The sequence below is a fragment of the Stomoxys calcitrans genome, chromosome 2, assembly GCF_963082655.1.
Source record: "Stomoxys calcitrans chromosome 2, idStoCalc2.1, whole genome shotgun sequence".
NCBI lineage: Eukaryota > Metazoa > Arthropoda > Insecta > Diptera > Muscidae > Stomoxys > Stomoxys calcitrans.
This window is the reverse complement of record NC_081553.1, coordinates 67,030,243-67,044,998: the sequence shown is the minus strand read 5'-3', so window position 1 is coordinate 67,044,998 and position 14,756 is coordinate 67,030,243. Positions and strand designations below refer to the sequence as shown.

The 14,756-nt window shown below is 39.8% G+C and overlaps 1 protein-coding gene across 1 annotated transcript; it reads left to right on the top strand.

Moving 5' to 3' along the window:
* Positions 1-4,411: 4,411 nt before the first annotated feature.
* LOC106085879 (sarcocystatin-A) lies at positions 4,412-7,468 on the top strand. The gene is made up of 4 exons (XM_013250323.2): positions 4,412-4,551; positions 4,618-4,650; positions 6,743-6,858; positions 7,178-7,468. The coding sequence occupies exons 1-4, from the start codon at positions 4,483-4,485 to the stop codon at positions 7,371-7,373; spliced, it is 414 nt and encodes a 137-aa protein (XP_013105777.2). The 5' UTR covers positions 4,412-4,482; the 3' UTR covers positions 7,374-7,468.
* The last annotated feature ends 7,288 nt before the right edge of the window (positions 7,469-14,756 follow it).

Here is a 14,756-nt window from a genome sequence, read left to right as displayed (position 1 = left end):
GTGTAGGAATAACTTTCTTCTTGACTAAATGCTCTGTGGCGCCTGACCAGATCTCGACAATTTTCTTTGGGGCGCAACTAAACCTCTCAATTGATCGTTTATCCCCAAAAGCAATTAGTTTTTTAGCGGCTCCGATACCAACCTGCATCATCGCAGGCTAGTGAAGGCCCAGGTAATTTCGCAAGGACATCGGAGTATACAGATGACAGTCCATTGAGTATCCCAGCCCTGTACTTCTCCCTTGATGACTACTACCATCACTTTGCTGTCCCTAGTGACATTACCAAAGGTTCTTGGAACCATATTACTACTGTTCGCCTCAGTTCTTTTAGGCATGGGATGCCCTCCTGATGACCGCAGCCTATTGCCGGACTGCAGTGCCGTTTCCGAATCTAGACGTGTAGCCTTTGGGCTAGCCTGTGCATCGAATCTCCGAGCCCACTTAAGGGAGACTCTCTTCTTATCGGTAAGGACCATTCGGTTTTAGGACCATTCGCCTCCGAATAAACCAAGTCTCCGAATAAACTTGAGAGCGATGCGCCTTTTATTATTCCAACCTCTTAAAGAGCATATTGGTTTGCCAGAGAAGACCGATGGCCTACGCAAATCATAGGTATGCGAAGATAGAATAGGTTTTGCCTTGTCCCTAAGACTCGAACCAGGTGTATTTATTAAAAGCCCCTGCTGACCAAACGTCTGTCGGCTAGTGGAGCCTGGAGCAGCAGTAGCAGACAACATGCTACGGCTTCATACTACCACCACAACTGTTGGGTCTTTGGAGTCCATTCTAAGCCTACTCCTGGGCTCTTGATCCGCCGCTTCACTGGAAACAGATCATCAACAGCCTACTGGATAACACTATCGTAGCTATCCTTCAGTGACTTAACGGTACCGACCGTTTCGCTTTTTCACAGTATTACATGCGGGTTCGTAGCCCACGCTCTAAACTCGGACTGCGTCGACCCGACAGGCTTCTGGTTAACCAAGTTTATTGACGGCAGACCTCTGACCTTCACTGCCAAATCGTCAATCATCATCATCAATAGTAAGTATGTGTGCAAAATTTTCAAGCGGATATATTTTTCGTGATTTCCACCATCACGATTTCCACAAACAGACGGACGGACATGGCTAGATCGACTGCGTTCAGTGGAGTATGTAGACTTTTCCGTGTCACTTTATATGCCTTATGGGGTCGCATATCAATATTTCGAGGTGTTACAAACCAAGTGGCTAGATTCCTATGGTAATGGGCTTACAAGGAACATCTGAGCAACCCCCTTTTCCAGCAGCCTTCCAACAAATTGATTTAGTATATCTCTCATTAGAACAGACACAGAACAGACTAGACATAAATCACTCTCTAAATGATTTCTATAAAATAAAAGTTTCAAAAAAACAATGTAAAGGTGATAAAGGCTCGTTAGTGAGCAATTGCTCAAGTCATTGCCACAAGCCAAGCAAGTCTTAATGAATAATAATAATAATTAATTACGCCGCCTAAGCAAATTCCAAGAAAACTCATAGTAAAATCAGCAAAAAATGAAAAATGTTGATTTAATATTAAGAAGCAGCCTATTTTCCTGGAAAAATTAGTTAAAATAAATTTAAAAATCAGCAAATAAAAATTTCGAATCTAACGAGCTGACCCATTGAAGACATAAACAAATTATATAAAAGTACTAGAACACTATTTTTTTGAAATTGCTGAAATGGTTACGCTAAGTACACCCATGACCTTTAATGCACATTCCATTACAGAACATCCGAGACACTTCTTACTGCCCCATTTCAAGTTTTAGCTAAGTAAGAAACTATCTGGTCTAGAACCTGATACAACTCCATTATAAGCCCATCTCCCAATTTGAGTTCTTGAGCAACAAGGGAGCACAGTTCTTAAGCTATTTAGCTGAATTTTTTCGCTTTTTATACCCTACACTTCCACTGTAGTACAGGGTATTATAACTTTGTGCATTTGTTTGCAACGCTAAGAAGAAGAAGAGCTAAAGCTATTAATAAGTATACCCATAGGTTTAGAATCACTTACTGATTAAGCTATGTCCGTTTGTCGGTCTGCCCATGTATTGTTGCGTTCAAGATACGGGTCGCATTTGTCGCGTAATTGTCACAAAATTTTGCACAAGTCAGTTTTTCGGTCCAAGAACAAGCGCTATTGATTTTGAACAGAATCGGATCAGGTTTAGATGTAGCTCCCATATATCTGTTATATTCGATATGGCTTTTTACTTCTAAGAGGTAAGGATCCGAACGAGCTATGCAAAAGAGCCGAAAGGGTCTTGCATATGGCATATGAGTGGGCTAGACCCAAAGGTCTCAATGTTAACCCAGAGAAGACTGAAATATGCCTGTTCACGAGGAAGACGAAGACGCACCTCGTTTCCTCAATAAGACGATTTCGTTATCTGACTAGGTCAAATATTTAGGTGTGATCTTGGACAGAAAACTGAATTGGAAGTGTCACATTCAAGAGCGTACTGAGAAGGCTCACAGATGTTGGGAACTATGTAGACGGGCCGTAGGCTCGAAATGGGGCCTGAATCCTAGGATAGTCCACTGGCTCTACAAGAGCGTTATTAGACCAATACTTACTTACGCCTCGGTAGTTTGGTGGACTGCTATGGAGAAAAAATGCAACATAAGGACCATACAACAGGTTCAGAGAACATGTTGTCTTGGCATAGGCGGAGCGATGAGGATCACGGCCACTAGGGCACTGGAGACTTTTCTAGATATTCGACCCATTGACATACAGATTAAGTGTGGGGCAGCCACTACGGCTATGGCACTTAAGGCGATGGGAGAATGGATTGAGGATGGGATCAGCTCATACCATCGCGGTATAATCAAGGCGACGATAGGAAACCTGGAATGAAGTGGAGAGGTTTCCGATCGGATACCAGAGATGAACCTTGAAGTCGGGTGCGACGCACTAGTCATCGGCACACTCTTGGATTGACCGAACCCTAGTATTGCCATCTGAAAGATCATGTTACACGGATGGATCAAAACTAGAGGGCAGAGTGGTTCTGGGGGTTTACATTGAATGAAAACCCAGGGACTGGTTTGGTCCTGCAGGCGGAGATCCGGGCGATCACGGAATGCGTGAAGTGGTGTGGTGCTAACGCGAGGACGTCGAGTCTGAACATCTTTACCGACAGTAAAATTGCCATAAGGGCAATAACAACCAGGACGGTAAGGTCACGAACAGTCTTGCAGTGTAAGAAGGAGATTAACGCTTTCTCTGAGGATGGCAAAATCGGCATCGTTTTAGTGCCGGGCCATAACGGAGTAAGGGGAAATGAAAGGGCAGACGTGATAGCATGTGTAGGGCATGCGGGAAAGATGATGAGACGTTGGAGCATTGCCCGGCTTTCGTGTCCAACAGATACCGGTACTTAGGTCGAGACACAATATCAGACAACTTAGGGGAGTGGCATGGAAAACAATTAAGGATTTTGTAAGTAGCACGGAATTACTAACTTAAAATTTTCTTTTTAGAGATGACATTTTATTTTTTAGAGCGCACAACAAGCTGATTATTGGCTTAGGTGTGTGTCCATAGTGGCATGGAACGGATTAATATCTGCACCCTCTTTTCAACCTAACCTAACTTAACCTAACTAACCTAACCTAGTTAAGCAAAAACCCTCCGACTATGGCCTAGATATCTTAATTTAACTCTCATATAGACCGAGTCCTATATTTAAGGCCTTTGGCCCAAAAAATCGCACATATCACCCAATTTCGCTGAATTTGGACACAGTGAGCTGTGGTTTAGATCGGGCAATTTTGGGTATATCTTCCATATGGGCCGATCTTCCGGTTGAAGGCCATGCTTCCATAACATGGTACAGTGTACAGTACAGTGATCTAAGTTAAATCCCTACACACCCTCCCCGAATATCGCGCTAATGGGATCTTATTTGGATATAGCTGTCATCTATATCGATAACCCGATTTACGATCTAGAACCCATAAGAGACCCTTATATTGCCGCGTTTTCTCTGGAATTTAAGACAGTGAATTGTAGGGAGTTTGGTTCAGATCAGATCATATTTCGATAGAGCTTCTATGGGTTCAAAAATTAAACATATTTCACTTGTTTCTAAGAAATGTTGCTTGTATAACTACTCGAAGTGGTGGTTATTCAAAGTTTGGCCGGGCTAAACTTAATGTCTTTTTACTTGTTTTTTCTTCAAGTCAAATTTGAAAAATTATCAGTAACGTGTTTTTTGTTTTATTTTTAATAGAAAATGTTCTCACAGTATATGAGATTGGGTGGGTTTGGTTTTTGTTGATGTAATTACTAATCTATTAATCAAATCTTTGAAATCGTTCTAAGTATTTTAAGAGATAATCACTTCTGAATATTAACTATAAATAGTCTGGAAATTCACATCATACTCAGTGTGAATTCTGAACGCTTAGGTCGTTACAATTTCTTTAAAGCTTTTAATAAAAATGCATAAAATTTTCATTCTTGCCGCCTTTGCTGCCATTTGTGTGGCTGCAAATGCTGTTAATATACCTGTAAGCTCTAAAAATTTTTAAATAATAAATTGAAAATTATTTACATATGTAATATTTTTATTTTAGGAACCCAAAGTTGGAGAAGTCCAGGCGGAAGAGGTAAGGATCCAAAGCCATATATTTAAAATATTCCGTTATATATACCAACCTAGGATTAAATATATATGGAAGCCACTGTAGCGCAGAGGTTAGCATGTCCGCCTATGACGCTAAAGGCCTGGGTTCGAATCCTGGCAAGAACATCAGAAATAATTTTCAGCGGTGGTTATCCCCTCCTAATGCTGGCGTCATTTGTGAGGAACTATGCCATTTGAAACAAATAAAAACGTGCTAAGTTCGGCCGGGCCGAATCCTATATACCCTCCATCATGGATCGCATTTGTCGAGTTCTTTCCCGGTATCTCCTTTTAGACAGATAAAGGGTAAACGAAAAGAATTGCTATGCTAATTGAACTGAACGTTGGAGACCACAGTAGAAGTCAGTAAAATTTCAGCCAAATCGAATAAGATTTGCGCCTTCTTGGGGCTCAAGAAGTAAAATAGAGAGATCGGTTTATAGGGGAGCTGTATCAGTCTACAGACCTATTCAGACCATATTTGACACGTATGTTGGAGGTCATGGGAGAAGCCCTTGTACATAATTTCAGCAAAATCGGATAATAATTACGCCCCCTAGAGGCTCAAGAATTCAAGATCCCAGATCGGTTTATATGGCAGCTATATCAGGTTATGGACCAATTTGGACCATATTTAGCACAGTTGTTGGAAGTCATAACAAAACACCTCATTCAAATTTTCAGCCCAGTCGGATAGGAATTGCGCCCTCTAGTGGTTCAAGAAGTCAAGATTCAAGATCGGTTTATATGGCAGCCATATCAGGTTATGGAACAATTTGGACCATATTTAGCACAATTGTTGGAAATCATAACAAAACACGTTTTAGCCAAATGGGATAGGAGGTGCACCCTTTGGAGGCTCAAAAAGTCAAGACCCCAGATCGGTTTATAAGACAGCTATATCAAATTATGGACCGATTTACACCATAATTGACACACTTGTTGGAAATCATAACAGAACACCTCATGCAAATTTTCGGACAAGAATTGCGCCCTCTAGTGGCTCAAGAAGTCGAGATTCAAGATCGGTTTATATGGCAGCTATATCAGGTTATGGACCGATTTGAACCATATTTGGCACATTTGTTGGAAGTCATAACAAAACACTCATGCAAATTTTTAGCCCAGTCGGATAGGAATTGCGCCCTCTAGAGGCTCAAGAAGTCAAAATTCAAGATCGGTTTATATGTCAGCTATATCAGGTTATGAACCAATTTGGACCATATTTAGCATAGCTCATAACAAAACACGTTGTGCTAAATTTCAGCCAAATCGGATAGGAATTGCGCCCTCTTGAGGCTGAAGCAGTCAAGACCCCAGATCGGTTTATAAGACAGCTATATCAGATTAAGGACCGATTTGAACCATAATTGGTACACATCATAACAGAACATCTCATGCAAAATTTCGACCAAATCGGATAAGAATTGCGCCCTCTAGTGGCTCAAGAAGTCAAGATCCCAGATCGGTTTATATGGCAGCTATATCTAAATATGGACCGATATGGCCCATTTACAATCCCAACCGACCTACATTTATAAGAAGTATTTGTGCAAAATTTTAACTCCTTCGAAAGTTAGGGTCATTCGACAGACTGACGGACAGGCGGACATGGCTAGATTGACTTAAAATATCATGACGATCAAGAATATATATGCTGTATAGGGTCTTAGGCGAATATTTCGAGGAGTTACAAACAGAATGTCGAAATTAATATGCCCCCCTCCCAATGGTGGAGAGTATAAAAATGGTATGGCACCCCTGTAAAAACTTCCTCCCAAAGAGGTATCGCTCTGCGGCATGCTGTTCGGACTCGGCTGAAAAAAAGGAGGCCCCTTATGATTGGAATTGAATCAATCCGCACGCATTGATATAAAAGAAGTTTGCCCCTGTTCCTTAATGGAATGTTCATGGGCAAATTTGCAGGATAAGGTATATCACCTACAGAAAACTTCTCGAGCTGCTTAATACATATTTTCCTTTATTAAAAATGCAATTAACCCTGGCTCCATAATTTTAAGTTTCCTTTGAGGATAACCTATAACATATATTCGTAAATATTTCCGTTATTTCAGTTTCATGCACTTGGCGGACCCGAAAAATTAGAAGGCGAACAATTGAAGGAAGCCGAAGCAGAGTTAACCAAATCGTTGACGAAACTAGCTGCCGGAGAGGAAGGCCCACACTACAGGTAATTTTTATATATCCTGCATGAAATTCCATAGTATGCACAGTTATTGAAAGTCAAAACAAAACATCATGTGCAAATTTTCTGTCAAATGGGGTTAAAATTGCGCCCCCTAGAGGCTGATTTAGAATTTCGAAACTATAACTATACCTTGCTGTGTCAATCAATATTTCGATGAGTTACAAACGAAATGTCGGAAGTTAGTATACCCCCATACTATGGTGGAGGATATAAAATTGACAATTATAAAATTAATTTATAAAAAAAAAAATATATATTAAGGGTAATATTTTTTGTTCATTATTTTTCCTTATATACACAGCCTGGGTAAAATCCATTCTGCATCTAGAACAGTTGTTGCTGGTCTACGGTACGACATCAATGCTGATCTTGTTGACAAGGAGGGCAAAACTAAAAATTGCGATGTCAAAATTTGGTCGAAGCCTGTGAACGAAGGCAGCGAAGTCACCTTCAAGTGTAATGAAGAACCTGAGCTTCTTAGACACCACGATGCCTAACCTTTTTCTTTTGATATCTATCAAATTGTAGGTGGTTATAGTTGCCATATATACAAAAGTGTCTAAATAAAGAACACTAAGAATAATTAAGCAGATTTCCTGTTTTGGTGATTTTTATTTTCTTTTTCCAATGTACAACGTTTCAGTTTGCAAACACATTTGACATAAATTAGCTTATTAATTACTTAGGACTTATATGATGATAATTTATTTCCTAGGCTTTGGGAGAATGTCCAATCATGAAATGATAAACAAATAAAAATAGCATTCCTACCAACAAATATCTATTGTCCATTAGCCCAATAAACGCGCCTAACAATTAATATGGGCCTAACAAGAATGTATAGATGGAGATTGAAAGGACAATGAAATTCCACTTATATTAGTCTTGGCGAAAAATGAGATACTTGTTTCGCTCACACCCCAACTTATCGTTTATATAGGGATATTTGTATTTATATTCCCAACAATACAAACATCCAAACAAGACGAACTAAATTTACTTTTATCTTTTCTGGCTGTTTGTATGGGCTTGTGAAGCCATTCTAAAAACTTCTTCAGTTGCAGTAGCTTCTTGATTGTTAGCAAAATATTGTGAAGCCAAAAATTTCTTAAAGTAATGTAAAATATTGTAATTCGTATGTTTTTCGAAGCATAGATGGAAATAGATATTGTAATTTGGATGGGATGGGTGGAAGGAATGCGCATAAACCGCTGGGTCGGGATGAAACCCATCACCATGGGTTTTGCTAAAAAAAAAGTACACAAAAATGAAACAAGAACAAGTAAAACAAAACAAGTTCGGCCGGCCACCATCTCGGGTATATATGTAAACCCCCTTTCGTCACAATCCGGTGAAAGTTGGATAACTTACTTTCCATTAATTGTTATTTGTTCCACTAGCCGAACTTCCCCTTGATCCAAGCGACTCGATCTTCTGCGCTTATTCTTATATCTCTGACACCAAGCTTCGAGTTGTCTCCCACAACTTGATCTTTCCATCGGGCTTTTGTTCTTCCCGGTTTACGTGTACCACCATGTTTGCCTTCAAAAAACTTCTTTGCTGGAGCTCCTTCATCCATTCTGACAACATGACCTAGCCAACACAGCCGTTGTATTTTGATGCGTGTAACAATGCTATCGTCGTCATACAGTTCGTGGTTTATACGTCGCCTATATTCTCCATTAACGCAAACTGGTCCATATATTGGGTTGCCCAAAAAGTAATTGCGGATTTTTTAAAAGAAAGTAAATGCATTTTTAATAATACTTAGAATGAACTTTAATCAAATATACTTTTTTTACACTTTTTTTCTAAAGCAAGCTAAAAGTAACAGCTGATAACTGACAGAAGAAAGAATGCAATTACAGAGTCACAAGCTGTAAAAAAATTTGTCAACGCCGACTATGTAAAAAATCCGCAATTACTTTTTGGGCAACCCAATACTTTACGAAGAATCTTTCTCTCAAATACTCCAAGCACTGCCTCATCTGCTTTCAAAAGTACCCATGCTTCAGAACCATATAACAGCACGGTTAGTATCAGTGTCTTGTATAGTGTAATCTTCGTCTGTCGAGAGGTGGCCTTGTTTCTAAACTGCTTACTTAGTCCAAAGTAGCATCTGTTTGCAAGTAATATTCTTCGCTTAATCTCAAAACTGGTGTCATTCGTTACGGTTACGGCGATGCCGAGGTAGATAAAGTTACTGACTGTCTCAAAGTTGAGGTTCCCAACTTTCTCCATTTTCTTTATTTGCTCGGTTGTACGAGGCATTTTGGGAGTTGAATCCTTTTCCAGGATTTGGCGAAGTGTGAAATATTGGTTCAGGTTGGATTTACAAGGTCTAAAGCCGCATTGATAGGGCCCAATTATCTCATTGACTTTAGGTTTAAATCTTTTACACAGTACGCTCGAGATTATCTTGTATGCGATGGGGAGGAGACTTATTACTCTGTATTTGGCACAATCTGTCTTGTCTCCTTTCTTGTGTACGGTACATAGTATGCTGAGGTTCCAATCATCGAGTATGCGTTCTTCTAGCCAGATTGCGCAGATAAGCTGATACATACGCCTTATCAGCGTGCCGCCTCCGGTCGTAAATAGTTCAGCGGGTAAACCGACGGCTCCTGCTGCCTTGTTGTTCTTTTGTCGGGTCACTGCTACTTGGACCTCATTGTGACTAGGAGGTAAACATTCTATACCATCATCAGGGATTGATTCTGCGGTATCCTCTTCGCCGTCAACGTCGGACACTAGCAGTTGGGTAAAATGTTCTTTCCATATCCTCAGCATGTTATCTGTGTCAGTTACCGGATTTCCTTCTTTGTCTCTGCAGGAGGATGTGCCTGCACCAAAGCCATTGGTTTGATTTTTAATTCTTTAGTAGAATTTCCGGACTTCATTCTGACTCCTGTTCATCTCTTCTTTCTGCTAAATAGACGTTTCTCCTCTCTCCTTTTCTCCCGATCTGGCGTTGCTACTGATTGCAGGGTTGTTCTATATGCCGCATTCTTGGCTTCAGTACCATCTCGACACTTTTGGTCGTACCATGCGTTTGAACATGGCAAGGAAAGTACGATGTGACACTGCACGGAAGCTGGACATTGAAGAGCTGCAAACACAACAGATGGCAGCGGCATACTCCACTCGACTGACTCAACTGCTTGATGAAAGCACTCCTTGTTCCGATGATATAATGGCGCAGTGGCAAACTATTGCCTACTCCATGGAAAATGCCGCGAAATCCGTACTTGGGTACCGGAAGTCTCCTCCAAGAAACTCATGGTAGTTGAATAACTTATACACCCAAATTCGGCCGCCGTTTTAAATTTCAGCGAAATCGGGTAATAAATAAAGCTTTTATGGGCTTCAGACCCTTTATAGGGAGATCAGTCTAAATGGCAGCTGAATCTATATATGGATCGATCTAAGCCACATTTAGGTCAGGTGTCGGGAGGCTTAAAATTGCCCACTGTTTCAAATTACAACGAAATCGGGTAATAAATAAGGCCTTATGGACTTCAGACCCTTCATCGGGAGATCGGTCTATATGGCAGCTATATCTAAATATAGTCCGATCTGAACCATATTTAGACCAGATGTCGGGAGGCTTAAAATAACCCACTGTCGCAAATTAAAAATAACCCGCCGTTTTAAATTTCAGCGAAGTCGGGTAATAAATAAATTTGTTATGGGCTTCAGACCCTTTGTCTGGGGATCGGTCTATATGGCAGCTATTCCTAAATATATTCTGATTTGATTCATATTTAGTTCAGATATCAGGAGCCTTAAGTTAAATCGTCTTAGAATTTTGCGACGATCAAGAATATATATACTTTATAGGGTTGGAAATGAATATTTCGATGTGTTGCAAACAGAAGGACAAAATGAATAAACCCCCATCCTTTGGTGGTGGGTATAAAATATTCTACGGACGAATTAAACATCAAACCTATGGCTTTGGTACAGGCTCATCCTCCGGCAGAGACAAAGAAGAAAATCTGGAAATCTGATACAGATAGTATGCGCAGGATATGGAAAGAGCCAGCTGCTCGTATCCGATGATGGTCGCCATGAGTATACCGCAGACCCAATCCCTGATGATGGTATAGAATGAGTACCACCTACTCCAAACGAGGTCCACATAACAGTTACCCGGCTGAAACACAATAAGCCAACAGGAGCCGATGGGTTGCCTGTTGAATTTTGGCTGGAAGAACCCACACCCGATGATTCGAACATCAGTTTCCATGGGGGGCAAGGCAGTATGTACCAACTACGGAGATTTAGTCCTCCTCCCCATTACATACAAGATACTGTCAAACGAACTGTATGAAAGATTGAAGTCAAGTCCAAAGTCAATAAAATTGGGTCCAATTAGTGCGTCTTTAGACCTAGAAAATCCATCATAAACCATATATTTATACCGCGCCAAATCCTGGAGAAGACCCGAATAGGACAAGTAAACACCTACCATCTTTTCGTTGACTACAAAGCCGCCTTCGACTGTTCTATACGTTCAAAGGTATTTCAAGTCATGTCTGAACTTGGTATTCTTGCAAATCCGATGCAACTTTACAGGATGACGCCTTCTGATACACGGTCCTCAGTTAAAATAGGGTAGAACCTCTCCGAACGTTTCAGACAAGGAGACAGCCTATTTCAGACAAGGAGACAGCTTATTGTGTGATCTCTTTAATATCCTGCTGGACAAGATTATACAAGGTGCAGGTGTGAATAGACATGGCACACTACTCACAAGACGACATCGATACTATAGGTCGGTCACCGGAAGATATAATAGCAGCCTTTGAATGTATCGAAAGAAAATCAACGAAAGTGGGTTTGGCAGTTTATGAAGATAAGACAAAATGGATGAAATTAAATCACAGAAAGCCCTGTTAGAAAGTTGGGAACTACAAATTTGAGATAGTTAGCAACTTTATCTACCTCTGCACAGCCGTAACACGAATATTTCGAAGTGTTACAAACGGAATGAAGAAATTAGTATACCCCCATCCAATGGTGTAGGGTAAAATAAAAAAGGTGGAAAATTTTTAATTAAAAGCCGTTATACATTGGGATTATACAAAACGAGAGAAAACGCACTTAGTTCAGCTGAGCCACATCTTGAGAAGCCGTGGTGGGTTCTTGGATTTTATTAAAAATATACACAATTTGTACATGAATTATTATTGAAGAAATCAAATCAGGTAATGATTGAAGCTTATAGGGCATCAATAAATATAATAAAGAGAATAATATGGAAATTCGGAGGCCACCGAAGAGCAGAGGTTAGCATGTCCGCCTATGATGCTGAACGCCTGGGTTCGAATCCTGGCGAGACCATCAGAAAAAAAAGGAGGCCCCTTATCATTGAGCTTAAAAACTTAAATCGGGCTGCACTCATTGATATGAGAGAAGTTTGGCACTATTCCTTAGTGGAATGTTCAAAGGCAAAATTTGCATTTGCATAATATGGAATCCATATACAAGGGCTTTAGAAGCCAGAACGAGAAATAGGTTGATATGGGACTATAACAATTTATGAATGTTATGAAGTTATTGCAAATGTAAATTTGCCCATGAACAATACATTGATTCCCCTTAATAAATTTCGATCACATCATTCAAAAATTTAGGATTCGAGGAGCTTAACAACTCAAGTTATATATATACACCAAATTCTTTGGTTTCGATTTTTCTTTGGATTTTTCTCGAAATTTCTTGATTTGTTTACTTAAATTCAGAGCTGATTCCGAATTCATGATGAATACGTTTCTCTTTAATAAAACCGTCATTAAAAGCAATCCCTGATTTAGCTTCACCTTAAAGATTGCCATTAAAGCATATTGATGTGTATATAAAATTTGTCTATGCTTTATTCTTTGTAGAACATATGCTAGAATATTGAATCAGCCAAAATGGCATGTGTGACATTGTATTCAAGCATTAGTTGATGCTGCCATGGTGGGGCATCATTCAAAGATGTCTGGCAAGTACTAATTTGGCAAATTATTGGTATCGGAAAAGACCACAAGTCATACCATTTCTCATGTGCAGGCCTTCGTTGCCTCATCCACATTTGGAAAAAAGATTATTTTCATTTCTTCAATACACTTCGTTCGTATGTTGACAAATTGCACCATTCAATCAGATCAGACATTTCCCTCTTTCGACATTTGTTGCGAAACATCTAGAAAAGCCTACACAGCAATTGATATAAGCCTCATAAAGATATGAAATACTATGCTACGACAATCATAGATTCCTATGTATTTATATGACAATGAACTTCCATTTGTTAATGTCTTCTTAACTAGAAAGGCAAACATCTTATGGTCAAAGCCGCACAGACGCTTTTATAAGGATTTTTCTTATATTTCTGCAGAAAAAGGAAACCTCAAATACATATATATGAAATCAAGTGTTTATCTTATATCTTTCGTTTCAAAGCACGTGCAAAATATTTTAACGTCAAAATTCTTTACTTCTTAAATGTAATTGGAATGTTTTTAAGTATAACCTGACATAGACGTTGGATAGACCATTCCTCTCATTTCTTTGAAATATTTGATAATATTTCAAAAGATTATACGAAATAAAAGTACAAGTATTTAATAAACTCTATTTAGATGTAGGACTAACTGTACCCGGCCCGCTCTGCTGCGCCTTCATTAGCACCATGCGAAAAATAAGTTTCTCACTTACTACCATATGTATACCCCAGTACAATTTGCTTATCTACTCCCAAACACTTGTTATTGAACCTCATATAGCCGTTATTGAAGAATTTTCATATTTTGGGAGGTGTTTTTGGGGTACCTTAAGGAGGCATACGAAATTTCGCTTAAATCGATGCACCCATCACCGGGATCTGACGTTTTTGAAGATGTTGGTAAGGGGAGGGTCCGCCCCCTTCGTATATCAATAAATGTGGCACCATTTTTTCATCGGTGGCTCAAATTCTACTATCTGTGAAAATTTTATGAAAATCGGTTCAACCGTTTTTGAGTTTATCGGAACAGACAAAGGTATTCGGGAGCAGATTACGAATATGGTCAAGAAGGAGGTATAGGCTTTATAGTTTGTAGATATCGGAAATGGGGCGTCCCTCTCCCTTACTCCGAAAGCAACCAAAAATAAAGGTGGATCGATCGGCACAGTATGGGACTCAAATGAAAGGTATACAGGAGTAGAGTACGAATGTTATATTAAAAATTGGGTCCAAGTAACAGTCCCGACCCCAAAACACTCTAAAATGCATTTATTGGACGATAATGACAATATGGGACTCGAAAGAAAGGTATTCGGGAGTAGATTACGAGTATAGTCAGGAAGGAGGCATTGGCTTTATAATTTGTTGATATTGGAAGGGGGAGCGCCCTCCCCCGTTATCCCAAAATCAAAAGTGGACCGATAGGGACACAATGAAAGCTTTTGGACAGTAGAATATGGAATCTGGTATTAAAAATTGGGTTCAAGTATTCAAGGGGTGGCCCAACTCCTAAAATTATAGTGGACTCAAATGAAATGTATTCGTGAATAGACTACGCATATGGCATAAAAAGTAAGGTCCAAGTAATTGGGTGTCGTTCCACCCCAAAAAGTATCCAGGTAGCGATTTACAATAACTTCTAAAAGCGCTTCAAATAGAAGAGGCGCACAACCTTCCTATGGACGCCCCTACCAAATGGGTGTATAGACCTATCACGACAATATGATATTAAAAATTTTATATGAGGTTGTGGCCCGATCGGTCCACATTGGTTTTTGGCGGTGCTTTTGGGGCGGTTTTAGGCTTGGGACGGCTCCTTCGATACTTGGACCCAATTTTAACTATCATATTCAAACTCTACTCCCAAATACCTTTAATTTGAGTC

What these genes read in the sequence shown, in the direction of transcription:
- LOC106085879 (XM_013250323.2), top strand. Translation starts at nt 4,483, where the DNA reads ATGCATAAAATTTTCATTCTTGCCGCCTTTGCTGCCATTTGTGTGGCT. An exon ending in GAGAAGTCCAGGCGGAAGAG is followed by an intron (nt 4,651 to 6,742) that starts GTAAGGATCCAA and finishes CCGTTATTTCAG; the next exon opens with TTTCATGCACTTGGCGGACC. An exon ending in GAGGAAGGCCCACACTACAG is followed by an intron (nt 6,859 to 7,177) that starts GTAATTTTTATA and finishes TTATATACACAG; the next exon opens with CCTGGGTAAAATCCATTCTG.